The following is a 20,438-nucleotide window of genomic DNA, read 5'->3' as shown; positions in this document are numbered from 1 at the left end:
TTCATAATATTAAGGAAAGTTAAAATAATAAAACTGGTAAAAAAAAAGAAGTATTTTTTGTATTTCCTTTTCTTATTGCACCCACAGAAAAATAACACTTACTACATAAAACACATGTCATGTGGATCCATGGCTATATACCCCAAAGCAGAAAGTGTCAAAATCTGCGACATATGTCGCAGAACAATTAGCGCTACTGCAGAACAATTTGGAAGAATTTTAAGAGAAAGTGCAAAAAACATTACATTTATGGGGATTTTTACCGCAGAACATTTCCAGTCAGCTGAGGGCTCGTCGCAGAACAGTGCTAAACATTCTGCTTTGGGGGCTATATAGCAGCAGATGTAACAACAGTAATGGCTGATCAAATTTTAAAACTTTTTCCTTGATGAATCTTACTATAGATTCATTGATGCTTCAATAACAGGAAACTGCAGCAATAAAACTGGCCATTGTGAAAATTTCAAATTTTTCTCGAAGTTTCTCACTTTCAGAAACCCTTAAATAATGGTCTTTTTTGAAACACTACCAGAAGCACTAAAAAATCCTCTAGGAGGGGTTTTGAAACGTTCATTTTCCATGTACAATTTAAATTTTATTCCAATACGGGAATTGGCACTGCAACGGTGTTTTCTTGAAAACTGGGAAACAGACCACGAATACAAAACCGTGAATACAGAGGTCTGACTGTATCAGTAACAAATCAAGAAGATGTACCTAACTGGCAGAAGCTAAAGGTACAAATTAAAATCTTTATTTCAATTAGAAATTCAAACAAAATACAATCATAAAACACATTTTTAAAAAGAACTTTATTTTTAAAACATATGCATACCTCACCATGCTTTGCTAATTCCATTACGATCCATATGGGTGATTCTGAACAAACTCCTACCAATTTTATGATATGACGATGATCAAATTGTTGCATGATATCTGTTGAAGCATAAAAAAGTGTAAAATATTATCTACGCAAATGTTTGGTTAAAATTTGTACATATATTTATACGCACAGGGTGAAAATTTAAGTCTGTTTCACCTCAAATAGCTCAAACCATTGGCTATAGAAACATACTTGCGAGTAGAAAAAATATCCAGATAACTTGCCCATTAAAGATGCCATTAATTTTACTAGAGGCCATGTATGTATCCAAATACGAAATTAAATTTTGAAAATCCCCCCCCCCCCCCTTGTCCTCTAACTTTCCATTTCTAAGTTGTTGCCTTGTCTCGTCTCAGCTAATTTATATCACTTAGAAACATTTAATTTTTTTCCTTTTGGACTTTTCATTTGGAAGTTAGAGGACGAGGGACATATAAGAAATTTAATTTCATATCTCAGTACATACACAGTACCTAAAAAAATGAATGAATTATTTAAAATGGGCATGTTATTTGAATACTTTTTCTAATTGTAAGTATGTTTCTATAGCCAATGGTTTTCAAGTTTTTGAGGTGAAAATGACTCAAGTTTTCACCCATATATAGTTACCATGTTTTCCAGCATTAGCTAACGTGCCTTAAAGCTCTGGGGACAGAATTTTTTTGGAGTCTGGTCAATGTCCCAGCATTCCAGGAAAAGTGAAGTTTAATGGGGACCACAGAATACATTCAAAAGACTGATATAAATTTATATCAAGTATTGAATTGATAAACAAATAAGGATAAAGTTGATAAAGTAGTAAAATAGCAAAATTTGAAGATGAAATGAAAATAATGGATATAGTTGGCAACCCAAGGAATAGGAAGTTTCGCTTGACCAACTTAAATGCATTTGCAGCATGGCCAAATGAGGAGCACAGAGCATGATTTTTAACTTTGAAAAGTGCGTGTTGGCTCACTATGAATTGAATAACCCACATTCACGTTTCACGAGCTAAATGGTACAATTATTGCAGATGTCACTAGGTTAACTGATTCTTTACAGATGAGCGGCTTAAAATTCCTAAACATTGTTCTGCTGTGGTGAGAAAAGCAAATAGAATGCTTGGTCTCATTCTTGAAAAGGTATCTTCGTATTCTCCTAAATTCAATCTTTTGCTTTTCTGAGGTGTAGCTCATTCTAGCTTAGAGTATGTCAAAGTTTTGAAAGCCACACCAACAGGAAGATATATTTCAAGGGTGGGCACGTACAGTCTTATTTGTACACAGGGCTTGAGCTATGAAGAAACTTGATTTTTTTAAACATGTTTACATTCAAAGAACTCGGGTGTCTGGGGATATAACTGAAGCATTTAAAATTTTCAATGAGAAGGATAGGGTGGACCAATAGGGCACCATCAATCCAGTGCTTGGAGGAGACACAAGTATCAATTGGTGGGGAACAACTCCTGATGTTGTTTCTGAAAAGAAAAACTTTTCCTAGAAAAAGTACTATAGTGATCTGAAAAAATTATAAAAATTTCAATTTTGTAATTTAAAAAAAATTACATTGCATAAATATTTTCATAATATGAATGTTTGCTTCATTCAAAACATTTTTGTAATTGGAATTTTTTGTCTACGACCAATGGTTGAAAAGCAAAATGCCTGGGTAAGAATTTTCTGCAGGTAAATTTTTTTATTTATCATTAAATTATAATTAAAATTCAATTAAAAATATCATCAAAGCTGAAAGAAAATGCAAATCAAGTATACATAAGAAGTTGAAAACCAAAATATGCAGAAAGCCAGTACAGGACTCTGCATCAGTGGGTACACCCAAACATAGACCAAAGGAAAAACATTTCTGAGAATGCCACGTACTAAGCCTAAAGTAAAGCACTCAATCTACATTTTGTTCTGCAGTACATTGGGAGTCCATAGATATAAAAAACCAAAAACAAATATCCGATTAAAATGAATACAAATTAAACACAAAAGATATCAAAATAGAAATTTCTATTTTGATATATATCTCTGCTGTCATTTCTCAAAGAAGGACATTATAAAAACATTTTTATGACCTTCAAACCTACTCAAATATTTAATACCCTTCCATAATTAGTTGCCAAGGATCCCAGCTACACTATAAAATCCTCTCTCATCAATAAGAGTCTCAACAGAATTTCTTGTTCCTATGGATAGGCATACATCACCAACATTTTACACTCCACAAAAAACCTGTATCTCTGAACATCAATGCCACAGTCTCGCCTGGAGAATGCAAAAAAAAAAAAAAACTTCTATCATGATTTTTTTTAAAAACAATAACATCTAGTTCCAATCTACAGATATTTTATTTTCCGAATCCCATTACTACACTGTCTAAACTGCACAGCAATAGAGATATATAACATAAAATTTTGACTGCATGGATGATCTTGCTGCATCAGCCAAGCATTTCCGAAAAATTACTGTTGTTGCTTATTTATACTTGCAAAGTCTTTTTTACATCAACATCATTTTTCTTGCTAAAAGAATTTCAGACTTTGGAATAATTTCCTCATCACCAAAGAAAATATTATGACTAAGGAAGTTGCTGTTTGATAACTGTTGTCAGAGTTTCGGTTGAATGAGGATAGGATAAATTAAGGTTCTGCTTAATACAAATACCACAACAGACAAAGTGGCTGACAAAAGATGCCCATAAAAAATAGGGATGTCAACTATATATCTAATCTATATAAAAAATACAGCAACCCAATATGAGCAATAAAAAACCAAAAATTATGATAAAATATAAATATACTGCCCATAAAAAATTCTGGTTGTCTTATCTAAGTATGAATAGCTTTTCAATTTATCCCAATATTTTTATTGTATTTCTTTTTCAATGTGTCAATTATGTTAGAATTCACGATCCATGGAGGTAAGCTGTTTCATTTACTCACAACTCTATTAGAGGAAAAAATCCCTGTGACACTAAAACCGAGAATTGACCCTTACCAAGCACAATGGAGTCCCCTTGTAGAAGCAGTTGATTGACGGTGTATACATACTCATGGTTCATTTTATCAATTCCATTGAAAATTTTTAAACATTTCAATCATATCTCCCCTCAACACCTGTGCTCTTCCAATATAAAAATATTCAAGAAATCAAGTCTTTCTTCATAGCTCAAGCCTTGTGTGCCAACAAGAGCATGCATAGCTCTTCTATGCACCCCTTAAAACAGTCTATGTCCCTCTGTAGGTATGGTCTCCAAAATCTTAAGGCATACTCCAATACAAGACTAACTAAGCCTCAAAAAAACGGAAGAATGGCTTTAGGAGAATGCAAAGAGACCTTTTTAGACTGCACCCAGGCATTCTATTCAATTTTTTGACTACTTCTGAACAATGTTCAAGAAAAACTAAGCCGCTTGTCAATAAGAATACCCAGATAGGTGATCCTAATTTCATCGGGGATAATACCATTCAACTCGTAAGTGAAACGTGGGTTACTCAAACCAAAATGAGCTACCATGCACTTATCAACATTAAAGGTCATGCTCAATGGAGCATAGTTAGCCCATGCTGCAATCACATTCAAGTACGTCTGGAGCATCTCCCTATTGCTTGGGTTCCAGACTACCCCCCACTAACTTCACATCATCTGCGATTTTGTTAACAATCCCACTAATACCCTGATCCAGCTTATCAATAAAAAGTGAAAAAAGAATGGGATCAAGGACAATCTCTTGAGGGATTCCACTTTTAACACCTGTCCATCCGGATAATTCCCTGTTCACCATAACCCTCTGTGACCTATCTCGCAACCATGATTCTATTCAATTCAACAAGTTGCCCCCCCCCCACCCCCAATCTCATGAAAACACTTCAAAAGTTTACCATGTTGGACCTGATCGAATGACTTCTGGAAATCAAGGTGAACAACATCTACATTTTTGCCCTTACCCAAAGCCTTCATCATGGGATCATAGAAGCAAAGGAGGTTAGTTACACATGGCTTCCCTCTTCTGAACTCACACTAGTTTTCTGACAATATGTTATTAGAGAACGTCTATCTTATAGAGAACTCATCTATCCACTCCACCAGTTGACTGTTGATAATAATTCAAAATTTATGAGAGAACTTGTCAAACTCATTAGACGATAACTAAACATGGCTTCTCTTTAAATATTTAAATTTTTTTTAAATATTGAAACAACATTATCAAGATTTTAATCCGCTGTGACGATACCCTCAGCAACACTACTCCTGTAAATTTGTGCAACTGGCTTCAGCAAATCATTAGCACATTCCCTAAGGACCCTAGGAAAAATATCATCCAGTCTTGGTGCTTTGCTTGCAACTAAATTTTTTAGAAGCTTAATGACTTTCACATTGTCAGTCCACATGAATTTCATTGAGGATTTTGTCGACCCATGTCACACTGGTACTTTAAATATCGCCCCTTCACTATTAAAAATTGACACAAAAAAGTCACAGAAAGCACTACACATGCCTACATTGCTCTCTATCCTAGATCCTTCTATGGTGAGGGGGGGAGGGAAGCAACTGTCCGCTCACATTCTATAATTGACATAGCTGAAAAATGATTTCAGGTCAGAGCTAACGTTTATGTGCAAACTAGATTCACCTTCCTTCATACTATCCCTTATTGCTTTCTTCAGTGCCCTTCTTTTTTCAGTAAATTATGACAGGTCACCTCTTTCCCTTTTTAAATTTTTTGAATGTCCTTCTCTTTTCAAGATAAAGATTATGCATGCCATCCATCAACCAGACGGGGTGCAATGAACAAACCGGCTTTTTACGAACAAAGGGTATGACATCATGCAAAACAGAGGAATTTTGATCTGAATTCTCTCCACTGACTTACCACACCTATTGATACCAACTGGTCTTTGAAAATTTCTGCTAACTTTTCCCTCAAAAGTTTGAAGTTGGTTCTTCGAAAACACCTATCAGTGAAATCAAGAAGCTCAAAAAACGTGACTCCAAGAGAGAAGCAAGTGTCCTTTAGGCCTGAGTTGAAATACTGGATACTACTCGTAAATGCCTTACTACCCCTTGGCAGTATTGGAATCACTGCCACATCTGAACCCCACTCCCAAGCGGATTATTGTAAGTCCCAGTACTCAGACAGAGACTCACTAATATTTGCTCCTACCTGATTTGTTCTCACCCACGAGACTATCTGCCCAGGAAACTTTTGTCCACTAAAAAGCCTCGAACATTGCTAATCTTCCCCCCAGAAAGACAACAGCGCTAGAAACCCAGGCAATCCCTACACACCCTATTCCGAAGTTTCTTAACCACAGAATCCCTGATTACACCCCCTATCACTATTACCCTCTACCTCATCCTCAAACCACCCATTCCGCCCTCTAAACTGTCATTGTTACTTCTTCATCAATTGCTTCTCATCTATAGGTGGCTCTGTTATCCTTTGAGATCTCCAAAAAGCCCTAATTCCCCCCCCCCCATAACATGCCAACCTTGAGTTCCAACCCTGCCCTCTCAAAACAACCCTTACACTTGAAACTATCAACTACTATCCCCCTATATAGATCAGGGAAATCTCCCGTCGCAACCCCTACACAACAGTAATTGAGGTCGAGGCATCCTAATGCTACAGCTAGATAAGAAACGAAACAACACTTACATAAAAATAAGAGAAAAAGAATCACTAACAAATTAAAACAACCTATGATACAATACAAATCTACGAGAAAATCAAAAGAAAATATTAATTGCAATATAATACTCAACATTATGTGAGAGAGAAAGAAAACAACTTTGAGAGAAATATACCCCCAAAAAAGTACCAAGATATTACATTACAAACTGTCTTATTTACTGAAACAATAGTATTAGGCCTACAGAAATAAATACCAATTACCAAGAATATCAGAAAAATAAAAATTTTCTGTTTGCTACACTATACCAAAAAAAGTCCAGTACAAAAAAATACAGAAAACATTGTTCATCAAAAAAGAGGGGGAAAACAACCAAATTGTCAAAACACAGAACAAGATTTTCCCAATTAGTATGACCAAATAGGTAACCCATAGATTATAAACTACAAACAAATCAACTGAAAAACCTATCAGAGTTTAAATAAAAGCAATTGAGAAAAAAAAATTAAATTGATCCAGAAATATAAAAATATGCAAATGAAAATTCAAAAAAAAAAAAAAAAAATAATAAACACTTATTTAAAAAATCCAAGATGGCTGATCTTTGCCGGAACAAGGAAATTCTACAAAATTAAAATCTGATGGCGAATACTACCTAACTACCTAAAAAAATTCAACACTAATTGACAAATGCAATAAGAACACTGAGGAATTAAATCCAACAAGAAATTGATGTGAATACAGAAAAATTGAGAACCAAGCACAAGAACAAAGAAAAAAACAATGAAATGGAGCACCAACAGCACATTAACGTAACTGCTGACCCCCTGAATCGACACGGTCCCGCTACCAGACTTAGCCTATTGCCATCAAACTCTTATCCCAATGATGCCCAAGACAAGAATGCAGTCTTAAGGAGTTTGGATGTCTCTAGTGCCCAATGCAATAAAATTCATGTATATGCATATTAATAAAAATCTTCAGTAGCTTTGGAACTATGGTTTCACTCTGGGTAACAGCTTGTTTGACTCACTCTTTAATGAATTATCAGAAGATGACATATACTAAAAATTATAATCCTTACATGCTTCTTCTAGAAACTTTTCACCCATGGATTCTTCACTTTCCACTTTGCATGTTTTTACTGCAACTGACATCACTTCATCATCCTTTAGGTTAGAGAAAAATTTAAATTTTTAAGCATATTACCAGTTAATGATGAAATTTGAATGTATTTACACATATTCATAGACTTTCAAATTACAAAAAAGAAAAGCCTTAACAAATTCACATAAATATGCAGGATCTTCTCCAATATATATATTGGTGCAGAAAATGAATGAAATGAGTCTAAATAGTCGTGCATGCCCCACATAGTGAAAATGCTTCCAAGCATGCAAAATCACTAAAAACACTAAAGTAACAGTTTCTATTGAAATCAAATATGCTTGAAGCCCATACACATATAATGAAATGATTAAAATTTCAAGGCCATCGGACCCATTAATGGCTAGCAAGTGCACATGGAATGTGTAAATCAGTAATTGGTAAAACCTTCCCTAACAGCAATGTATGTTTGTGTACATCTATGTAAGGAGTGATAAAGGTTCCTAATCTCATTTTGCAATAATTCTGCCAAGCATTTCTCAATTGTTATTCCAGATCTGTGAGATTTGTGGGGGTGCCAGAATGACAATCTGCCATGTTTCATGCTTGTTCAATTGGTGAAAGATCTATTGATCTTGCTAGCCAAGGAAGAGTATCAACAACATGACAGCAGTTTAGACATATATAGGGCCAAGCATCTTTTATCTTTTTGGAAAATGGTCCCACAATTTAACATGAAGGGTAATGGAAACAGCCGCATTACAGCCAACGATATGTCATCAACATATTTTTGAGCTATTAAAGTTGTATGCACAAGGATGGGGGGGGGGGCTGCTGTTGTTTGAAATAGCATTTCATACCAGGAGTAATGGCTGTGTGGATTAGGATCGCTGACCCTGATATCTCCACTCATGGATCTGATGGTTAGCTGCTAGACGACTGAAGCAGGATTCATCACTAAACACTATGTGATGCCACTCTGCTTGCAGCTATGATAATCAGATACAGCACCACTCCAGATGACTCTGTCAATGCTGTGAGGTTGAAAGCAGACACCTTAAAGGCTGCTATGGGCATAACCCAACTTCAGTCAAGTTGTGAGATGGTAGATGGTACTACAGGTGGCATGGAAGAGGATGTAGCACATTGAATGGTGGAGAACAATGCCATTGGGAAAATTTGGCCTGTCACTCAATCATCCAATATTGCCTTGTATTTGTGCACCTGCCTTTCAGAGCCTTTATCCCACAGATGAGTTCCTTGCAGCAATCATTGTTGCAAGCACCTATTTCATAACAGTGTCCATACAGTGAATATGGCAACCTTGGTATGACCACCTAGCTTTATGCATCCTGACTCTATAGCCATGTTTGAAGTTATCAAATTGACAATAAGGTCCTTGATAATGTTGTAATGCATTATTCTGTTGCCTATCCGAAGAAATGCAATACCATCTATGAGAAAAGGTAAAAAGTCAGCAATTTTTATTGTTTGTGTGTTTGTTTCATGCAATTCCAACTACCCAATAGAAACTAAAGTAGGATGACCAAAGTTAGCGTTCAATGGCCATGAAATTTAATCAATGGCATGCTTGGTATAAAGGAAGCTGCATGCAAAATTTTGAGATGATCGAATTGTTTTTCAGTGTGCTCAATGTTTTTGCAAAAGAGTGTACATCATTGACGTACAGTGAAACACCTATGTATAATAAACCTACCTATAACAAAAATTTTTTGGTCCCGGCGGAATTCCTATTTAATAGGGAAAAGCGTCTAACTCAAACTGTCTACAATGATAACCTGTTTATAATAATATTTTTTCTAGGTCCCTGTAGTATCATTATAGACAGGTTTTACTGTATATGGGGGCATTGCCCTACAGTACATCGAAAAAACAGGTCTGTGCAAGTAAAAAAATTGGAGGGAATGTTGGTCGTGCTGAAACTGTTGGAACATGTATTAGTTGACTAGCATAAGCAAATTTATTAGCTTTATTAAGATAAGTAATTAGTAAGATCTGTAAAATGACAAGATGATATACTGCTGCTCACTATATCATCATCTAGTATCTCCACAGAATTCATGTAGAAGCATTATATGTTACGCAATAAATGATTTTGATGCCATACTAGCAATGATTGCAAAATTATGGCATTATGCAAGTGTGCTCAAAGAATGAACGCAAGATGCTTTTATGCATTGTGTTATGTAAATACTTATTTTTCTGTTATTTTATTACTGTCGGATGTTGCTTATTGCAAATTTCACTGAAGCTGCTAAAATATTTAAGAACATTACTAATTATACAGAAACTGGGTTCTATATTGCCATAGAGGTAACTTACTGTTTTATCTTCAAAGAGAAAGTGGGTGGAAGAACTGTATCTTGGTTTTATGGGATCAAAAATTTTAGTAAAATAAAATTAGTTTCAGTAAAATTCTATATTTTTATGGTGCTCCAAAAATCTAAAAGCCATGCATGAAAAAAATTTAACACAACAATGCTTGCTTTTGTTTTGAAAGTTCCTTTGTGAACATCTCCAAATTGACCTTCTCCAATTATTTCTCCAAGCAATATATCATTCCTTAGTAACTCATAATCTTTCACTATAAAAAAAAAACAACATGATAAATCATAGCAGAGTCAAAATACCAAAGAATTTGATGAGAACGTATGAAATTGAGCAGTAAAAAATATCAAGAAAAGGTAAATCAGGTGATGTGGGGTGCCATGCAACAGGACCATCACCCACAATCCATCTACTTCCTAATGTCTGGTATAGACAGTTGCATGCGGAAATTGCAAACAACCTCCTGAAGAAAGATGGGATATTTGTGTGGTCTGGTTCCATGTGGGTTGTGTACAGCCCACGTGTGTGTGTTGTGAGTATTCAAAGCCCCTTCATGTGAAAAGGATGCTTCATCACTGAACAAAACAGAACTTGAGAACTGCAGGTATACACTGCACTTTTCTGAAGAAACCACTATACAAACGCGACACATCGTGGATAATCTTCCAGCTGAAATAATTGGACTCTTTGAAGATGAAAAGGACGTAAGGCATTGCTGTGCTGTGTAGAACGTGTCATACAGTTTCAGATAATCCTGTGTAGCATTACCTACAAACACCCAGCAGAAAAGAGTCCAAGTCTAGTCATTTTTTATACAAACTGTCTTACCTTATTTGATATATGCACGGTTAGTTAAAATCTGCGATATTCTCATTGTTCATGAACTGGAAAAAATGTGCAATCTTGATCACGTCGCCATTTTGATTGTTTTTGCCATATTGATGTCAGAAAGTTTCTATGAAATTTGTTATTGTTCAGTTATGCAAAATTGTTTTGCTAACTTTTCATTGGTCATGTTCTGATATGAATTTTCTGAGATGATCAGCCCCTGGAGTTGGACCGTACTGCATTCCTATTTTCAGGTATCAGTATTCACAATCCTGACAATCACACGGTATTCCTTCATCCGTTCATCACTTTTTCACATAAAAGCTTAGCAGATCGGATCTTGATGAGTTCCCAGTATACTCCGACTGACAGTATGTCATTGTGATAATCGTTAGTGCTGGGTGCATCATCGGCTGGTTCCGGAGCATCTGGATCTTTCATAATCATAGCGATATACTTCTAGTCACCCTGTGTAACATTACCTTGGGGCCCCCGCGGAATAGTCCTAGATCTAGTCATTTTGAAATCTTTATTTACTGTTAATTCACCTCAGAGAACCGGTCCGCTGTAGACTTTCACTGATTGGCCGCCATTGTTTACATATCAGTATTGCCAGATTTCATGTCATTGTATTTTTATTCTGAATATTTATGCAAATAGCACTTGCCTTTCCAGAGCAGAAGATCGCGCATCCTGATTCGATGGTGAAGCAGGGAATGCTGGGAATAGCCCTTTAAATAGCGGCGGTATGCTGGAAACAGCACAAATATACCGAGTCATAAATGCACTGAACTGCTCTTATTAAGGCGTTTTACCCGGTCGGGTGCACGCCAGACATCGCCTTTTGCATTGTCATGAACCGTTGATTGAGTAGTAGACTTACGCACGGCTCCGTCTGGTTGCCGATCGCCTCTACCAACATCATGTGCTAATTCTGGTCGTCAGATTTCTTCACATGGCTGCTACGTTACTGATCGAATTGGAATACATAGATTCTACAAGTACGGAAGTTCGTCGGAGATGCCGTTGGCCGCCCGCTCCCCTATGACATCAAGTGATGGCTGGGACGTACCTCTCAATTGAATCATGTGACTCTTGTGTCCGATGCAATGTAATTGGTGAGACCAACACTTTTTCTAGAAACTCTATTGCTAAAAGAACTTTAACGAAAAATTTAATATTTATAACCAAGTTTGAATGAAATATTATTTATGTACGACCTGATCTCAAAATGTTAAAATAAATGTTTTAAAACTAAAATGTGTTAATTCATTCTTGTCATTTGTGGTGCAATATTGGAATACATAAAATGATTAATTGAACCGGGAATGCAACCCTTTCTTGCGTTGCACCTGCATCCTTCCCGATATCAATTGCTATCCAGTCCGATCATTATTTCAAATTCCTGGTTGTCCACTGCCTTGTAGTACATCGATTGTCATTTTGATTCTCGCCTGCAGATTTTGCCATGTCTTCCTGCTGCGTGCCAGACTAACCTTGTCCTCACCTTCCAAGGTCATTATTGTCCGTGGTGCACATATGCAGAGGATCATCATCCTTCAACTGGTAGTTACATCCATACTATATCCAGCTATCCATACTTAGAATAAAACAACCATAAGTATTCTTTATGGGCATTGTATAGTATTTCATCATGTGTATATATCGATTATAATTTTTGTTAATTGCATTTTTAATTGGGTTGCTATATATATTTTTTAAATATATGACATCCATATTTTTATGGGCATCTTTTTCTCAGCCACCTCGTTGGGCGTTTTGCCTGTTGTGGCGTTGTATTTGTATTTGTATATTGGTATATCAGTGCAAATGGACTAAATTAAGGAGTGCCGCAGTCGGTATAAGAAATCTTTTATTGTTTCTGTTTTTTTAATTGTAATCTAAGTAACATCTATGTTAAAATGTAAATAAATTTACATTTGTTAAAACTTAAGCAACATCTTTCTCAAATTATTTCTCTCTTTTCGTACCTCATGCACCAAAACAAATTCTCCACATCAAAACCTGGGTCGTATGTAGGGTCATTGCACCTGTAGCAGCGGCAAGGGGGCATACACTGGAGCTGGGATTTCAGCCCACAGCATCCAACACACCCTCTTCCAATGCAGTTGTTCGTGTTGATCACGTCTGCTCGGTATCCTGCATCGATGCTGTGAAAGATCCACATTAAGACAGGTTTTGATGCACATGAGCGAACATCAAGTGACTTGGTAGATACCTCATTGGAAACCTTTCCTGATACAAACATATAGTGACACGTTCATTTCCATTAGCTAGGCCATACATGAAGTGAATATTGGCCAAATCAGCATTAGTGAAATGATTCATGTTGACTGCACTCAGTTGACACCTACAATGAGGAACCTGCATGTGCTGAAATTGAGAGGTTGTGTATAGTGCCACCTATCCATTTCCGACCATGCTTTCCTATGTGATTATGATTCCTAGCAATGTCCTCTACCTCCCCTCCAATTTTTGTATGTGGAGTTCTGGGCCACCCTGTATATGAAATGAAAGTAGGGGAAGATGAGAGAAGCAGGTTTTCAATTCTTTCCCATTCCCAGCCCCCCCCCCCTCACAACACTCTTCCTCCACATACCTTCATCACAATTTCTTACTTCCATCTGTATTTCACTCCCTCACTTGATCCAATTTTAACCCCTTTTACTTTGTATCTCCCTCTATTTAATCATTATCACACCTATGAGTGGCAATATCTAATCCATCATTCCACCACAAATTTCTTTTCTTTCTCACCTCCAGAAAAAAGAATTCACTATCATCACTAATAGGCTCTTGAAATAGAAAGTTCAAAGAAAATGGTTCAAAACAGAGAGGTGGAAATGCATTAACTTAATACGGGGAATTTATTTTTTCTTCAAGATATAGTTTTTGAGATTTATTTATTCATTCATATAATATTGTTGACATAAAGGCCTGTACAAGAGGATGTGGTTGATTTAAACATAGATATTTAGTAATATTTAACAAGAAATATCATAGGCAAGTCAACAATAGTAGAGGGGAGTTTGTTCCATTCAACTATGGTATTAGGAAAGAAATTGTATTTAAAGCAGCCGGTAGAGAAAAAAAATAAGTTTTAATTTTTTTTGGGTAGTCAAGTCTATTGACATAAGAAGGCTTAGTCAGAATATCAGACGTATCGAGAAATTTATTTGACCACAAGTAATCTTATAAAGCATGGCTAATCGAGAGGTGAGTAGCGAGTAGGTGGAAATTAAGTTCGAGTTTAGGATCAGAAATGGAAATGAAAGAGGACCAGCAGTCATGAATAAATAGATTGGATTTATTTTGGATAGATTTAAGTTTGTTGATATCACTAGAGGTGTGGGGGTTCCACACCTCAGCTGCATGTGAAAGAACGGGAGAAATATAAGTTTGGTAGGAGAAAAGTTGGACATCTCTCTCTCTCTCCTCTCTCTATGAGTAGAATGTTAGAGGTTGTGGCAAAGGAAGAAAAGTTTATCGAGACATTTCTGGTAGATCTAATCTATATGATTATTCCAACGTAGGTCAGCCAAGACTATGACACCCAGATATTTAAATTGAGAAACTTGGGACATGGTTACATTACTGATCAAGTATGAGAATTTGAGGGGGAGAGATTTATAAGAAACTGTCATGAAAATTGTTTCAGAGAGGTTGATAGGCATATGCCAAAATGAGCACCAGTCTGAGATGGAAACAATATTATGTTATAGAATTTCTTGATCAGACTCGACTTGTGATTAATTATGTGGTAAACTATGCAGTCATCAGCAAAAAATGTAATGGTGCAATTGAGAGTTTCCAGGGAGGAGATCATTTATATATATCATATATACAATAAAGACAAGAGCACCGCCCCCTGAAGTGTACCTGAATTTATAGTGGCAAATGGTGAGTCATGATCTTTAAAATAAAAAAAATATTGACGAATTCTTAAGAAAGTGTCTAACCATTTGAGCAGTTGTACATTCAGACCAAGATTTGAAACTTTAAGGTGAAGTCTATCATGAGGAACTTTATCATGTTAGAAAAATCCAAGAAAATGTGATATCGGTTTGTAACTTGCTATCAATGGTTTTGGAAAGGTCATGGATGAAAAGGGACAGTTGGGGTGTAAAAGAAAGGGATCATCTAAAGCAGTGTTGGTCGGGAAAGAAAAAGTTAATGGAGTCTAAATGGGTGTGAATTTCTTTTGCTATAATATGTTACGAAATCTTGAAACAATGTGAAATGATAGAGATAGATCTGAAGTTAAGGGGGTTGGAGAGTGAACCGGATTTATGAATGGAAAATCAATAAAATTATTCCCAATCAGTGGGGAGGATGGCAGTATTTAGTGAGATATTAAATAAGATTAAAAGATAGTCTGAGATTTCTTCAGTACAAAATTTGAGAATAGAGTTTGGAATACCATTGGGGCCAACAGAATGGAGAGTTTTTTTTTTAAATTTTTAAATACCTTCTTTAGTGAAAAAGATAAGAAGGTATTAGGTTTAGGTTGGTGCCTAAGGTTTGAATTATGGACAGATTCAATGAAATGAGTATTGTGGTGGGGTGGGATCAACTGAAAAAACTGAGCAGAAAGCCAAATTGAATTCATTGGCAATATTTGACAGAGAAGAGATATCTTTATTTGAGATTTTGAGAGAAGTAGGGCCAACTGATTTAAGTCTGAGAAAGTTCCAAAATTTGGTAAAATTTGTTTTTAGATAATTAGGTAAAGAATGGGATAGGTACTAGGTCTTTTTGGTAGAGATGAGGTTCTTGAGACTCAAAGTAGAGGTGGAAATTAGGGATTTGAGTGCAATGGATTTGTTGAGCTCATGTTTGGAAGCGGCATGACAGATTTTTCTCCTTAGGTGAATGATGTCTCTGTTTAGCCAAGGACTGTGAAGATACTTAGCTGAAACTATTTTTGTCAAGACTGTAGCTATGCATTTGTCAATAATGAATTTGAGTTGTCGAAAGGATATGAATATTATTGGAGGGGGATACTGAGAGAAAATCATTGAAATGGGAGTGAAGAATGAATTGCATTAAGGGGTAATTGGCTTTGTTGAAATTTCGTTTTGGGGCGAGTTTGTAGGAAGGGATTTTTGAAGTGAGAAATCAATGAATGGGATATTGTAATCAGAACAATCGAACAACCTTCGAAGGTGTAGGTATCAAGAACTTGAATTCTGTTGGAGGTGTAATATGAATTGTAGTTCTTACTGGTACCGAGATAGGTTGGGCAATATTAAACTTATAAAAGATATATAAGACTTTACTGTTGATTCGGTGGTTGCCAGACAGCGATTTAATACTTTTCCAATCAATTCCTGGGAGGTTCCAGTCTTCGAAGACAAGAAAAAAATGTGTTAAAGAATCTTTCTAGGATTGTTTTGAGTCTGACAATTCAGTGAAAATCAGAAGCCGGAGGTAGACAGAAAATAAGGCCAGTGGGAGACAGTTAGGTTGGTGCCATTCAGCTTCAATGATTTCTAGGTCAGAATCTAAATGGATTTCAATAAGAGGGATGGAATTATTGAAGATTAGTGCAACACCCCCTTCTCGAGAGTTTGTCTTTTTGGAAAGCACTGAAACCAGGTGGTAAAATTTTGGAATTAAAAATCATATTTTCTAACCCTGATTCTGTAATTGCAAGAAAGTGGGGATTGTAACTAAGATTGATTCGAGAAAATCAATTTTATTTCTTAAACTTTGAGATTAATGGTTCCCAACTTGAAGACTTTATTTTTAAATTTGGAGCTTGAGTGGGTGATGTGAGTGATGGGAGAGGGAATGGCCGTTAAGCTTTGAGAGCAATGAGAAGATGAAGAAGGGTTAGTAATAGATTGGGTGTGGGAGATCGGGACAATATTGATACTAAGAGAAATGAATTGAGATAAACCTCTTCTCTCTCTCTCTCATCTGAATATTCTCAACTGTATATATATACACATTAAATCTTCCTTAAGATCAAGAATGTAAGAATGTATTAAATGTAAAAACTTATGGTTTTTGAAAAAAACAAGTGTTGATTTTATGCAAAACAAATATGGGACTATAGGTAATATACAGTAGCACTCACGAGTCTTTTAGCAACAATAAATGCGTCAACAAAATTTGTATTTGAATTTTTTAACACTAGAACAGCGGAGTGGGTCAATTTGACCCAAATCAAATTCTGTTTTCATTTATCTTGGAAACTTAGACGCAGATATTAAAAAAACTTTGTGACTTTCATGATATCATATGAATATTAATTCACGAAAATTTTATTATCTTCACATTTCGTGTTTCAGAGCTATAAGCACTTATACCTAGAACTGCGTTTTGGGTCATTTTGACCCAACGTGTACTATTCTATAGGGAAAAAAAGGGGTATGGAATTTTTGTGGAAGTGGTTACCCTTTCTAAAAAGTATCTGTAAATGAAGATAGTGAAGAATAAAGGTCTTTCAAGGTCAAGGCCAATTCATTGTCAGATCAGATTATATTTTTTTCAATGGAGGAAACGGCAAGTAGAGCTAAACATTTTTTTCTTTGTAAACATGAATACCTGGAATTCTGACGGGACTCAATAAAGATTTTGGGAGAGTAAAAGCTTAACTCTAGAAAATACGTGTAGTTGAAATTTCTGTAGGCAAAGGATGTCACAGGAAAAAGAATAAAATTCTGGCTTGCACCAAATATGTTTTGTACGGATTTCCAAACCTTGGGAAAAGTATCAGCGTCCAACGAATCTCTCTCTCCCATAGCACATAGTGATGCAACTGATCAAGCCATTTGAGAACAAGGGCAGAAATGCCTCAACCGACACCTTTTTTTCACTAAACTGAAGCTGGCTCAAATGCTAAACGACAAAAAATACGAGCTTAGTAGAGACGATGAGACGAAATCGAAGAGCAATATAATCTGATGCAATGAAGATAGTAAAACTACATATGTATGGAACAATGATGCCATAATAACAATTTATCAAGGAAAGAATGATATAAGTTTTTCATTACTCAGCACGCTTCATCTGGCAGTCGATATTGGCAGTAGTAGACCCAAAATCCTTCCCCACACACAAACTATTTCACACTACAATTCAACAAAGTGCAGTGATCGTAGTTGTAGTGATCAAATGCCAAGAAAATATTCGGTGAAGGTGGCATCACAGATGTTTCCTACAACATCTTGGATCTCACTATAAAAATATTCCTGTATTTTGTATAGAGCAGTACAGAAGGCCAGAACTATTTTTCGAAAGCACTTCCTCTAAAATCTTATTGAAGAGCTGTATTCATCATACGTGTTACCCTTGCGCAAAAGGAAACATTCGTGCACTCTTGATCATGTAACTGTTCAGGAGCAATTAAAATAATAATAGTAATAAATAAAAATAAACAAGTCTGATGTCAGGTAACAAAAATGTGGAAACAAAACTTAAATTTTGCATGGGATGTGCAACTCCAACATGCGATGAATGTGCAAGAATAATGAAAAAAATTGCTCCAAACTGCTCATCATAAATTTCACTTATAAGTAAGAAATCAATACTTATTTGACAGTATCATATTATAGACATTTTCATACTCAATTTGACATGCTTATTTTACATATTTGTCATAGTATGGGATTACTGAAAAATGTTTTTGGACTGAATAGAGTAAATAATATATACTAAATCTTATTTTTACTGAATTACATCATTTTTTAGCTAATTTTGAAGCCCATTTTATAGTCATAAACAAATGTAGTTTTCCATTATGAATACGTAATTAAACAACATCGAATAAGAGTAGGGAAAAACCCAGAAACCGAAAATAAATTCCTGTTTTCGCTATGAAACACCATTTTTTCACAGTTTGGGGCAATTTGACTCAGTCCCCGGTTCTAGGTATACCGAAAGTGCTGCGGTTCTAGTGTTAATGAAATTTATTCTATGAAACAGAAATGCAGAATTCCATTACAAACTATCATAAACAAAAAATTGTGTATGTAAAAAACCCATGCACATTTTTTTATGACTTCACACCTAAAAAAAAATTAAATCACTTGTATTTTGGATCAAAATTCTTTTGACAAACTGATAAAAAAACAAAGGAGTGATGAATGCTTAAAATCAGTCATTTGATTTGTGATTTTGGGTTTTTTTGGCACAAAGACCAATATTTATTTTAGCACAGCTTGAACAAAATCAGTCATGTAATAGAAATTATAGCAGAGTAAAATAAGTCAATAGTTTGTTTGAAAATCTTTGAACTGTACAATTAAATGGCATGTCTTTTGCATGGACTGAATGAGCTTGGCCCATGGTCTGTAAGTATTAAAAGGTCAGTAGAGAGAGGTAGGTGAAACTTTCAGTGTGTTGCTCTAAAAGTAAAGTCCAACAACTTTTGAGCTATATTTGCAGTCATTTTCGTGCTGAAATATTGATAATACTGGTATGTGTCATAGGTATGCAATGCAATCTTTTTTAAAAACTATGTCCCTAGTGTTTTTTTCACAAAGTATAAAAGACTGGCGCAGATAGTAAAGGAAGCATCCCAATGCCCTAACATTTACGACTTTGTGTTTAACAGTAAGAATATTGCTTACCAGCAGGAGTTGAGTAATCTCCTTCTTCTTCAACTATTTCAGCATAATCACCTGCAGATGAAAACAAGTCATTTTATAAATTACTTGTATACATTATATCACAACTACAAACTTGAAAAATTATCATTTTTCATATTAATTTTTTTATTCTAGTCCAAGTTGGTTTCTTTATTCTTCAGAAAAGCATTTTGAGAAAGCCTATCAAAACAAAGAAGAAATGTGACTTTCTATCTTTAGATACAGCAGAATCAGTCAATCTTGAAGCTAACAAGAAACAAACAATTTGAAATAGAGAGGTGCGAAATGTAGAGTTTTTAGGTTTGTTATATGTAAAATATATTTTCTCCATACCTAAACAAAAATAATCTATCAATTATTTCAAGCCACCTTATTTTCCTTGATAAAGTTAATTTCCTTTAAAGTTAGTGATTTTGTAAAATTGGGTAATATTTCAAGAAGTTCTTGAAAAATAATAAATAATAGCAATAAAAAAATTGCTACAAAGCTCTAACTCATACCTTCTTGAGACTCAAGACAAGCTCTGAATATTTAAATGATTTTTTTTAAAGTAACTGTTGACATTGCTTCCGTCTGCTTCTATACTTAATTACCCTCCAAAAAATTTCTTGAACACTATGATTTCCGCCTCTATTAATGTTTAATATGTGTCAGAGTACAGTTAGTTCGTGATAACTCGGAATTTCGGCAGCTCAGATATCTGTTTAAGCTGAAGTTTTCACTTAGTCCCAGATCTTTTTCCATAGTTTAACATTAAAATTTCCTCTTAATTCGAAGTTTTCTTCCTTAAAGTCGAAGTTTTTGGGAATGAGAGAAATTAAAAAAATAGTATTTAGTAGGCAGCATTTAGCGATAGAATATAGCATCATTTATCATTAGAATTTAACAGATTCATTTAGAGGATTCATTTGTCTGCTTGCAAAATGTGAATGACTTTCTCACGAAAGAAGAGATAAGCAATCAAAAAATCACTGCATTTTTTGACAGAAAATAATCTTGTATACACTTTATTTATCATTTGTTTCATTTACAT

General features: G+C 35.2%; 1 protein-coding gene across 2 annotated transcripts in view; it reads right to left on the bottom strand.

Moving 5' to 3' along the window:
- The window catches only part of LOC149085030 (focal adhesion kinase 1-like), a 174,747-nt gene that overhangs the window by 40,666 nt on the left and 113,643 nt on the right, over nucleotides 1-20,438 (bottom strand). For both annotated transcript variants that reach the window (XM_089232792.1, XM_089232791.1), the window contains exons 13-16: nucleotides 19,388-19,438; nucleotides 10,118-10,215; nucleotides 7,588-7,672; nucleotides 836-936 (exon numbers count right to left, since the gene is read on the bottom strand). In XM_089232792.1, coding sequence (XP_089088918.1) covers nucleotides 836-936; nucleotides 7,588-7,672; nucleotides 10,118-10,215; nucleotides 19,388-19,438 — 335 coding nt within the window. The remainder of the gene's footprint in view (nucleotides 1-835; nucleotides 937-7,587; nucleotides 7,673-10,117; nucleotides 10,216-19,387; nucleotides 19,439-20,438) is intronic.

This window comes from Pholcus phalangioides, unplaced genomic scaffold (assembly GCF_987345545.1).
Source record: "Pholcus phalangioides strain wild (caught in Gottingen) unplaced genomic scaffold, Ppha-v1.0 ptg000007l_1, whole genome shotgun sequence".
NCBI lineage: Eukaryota > Metazoa > Arthropoda > Arachnida > Araneae > Pholcidae > Pholcus > Pholcus phalangioides.
The sequence above is the reverse complement of the archived record's forward strand: the minus strand, read 5'-3'. Positions and strand labels throughout refer to the sequence as shown.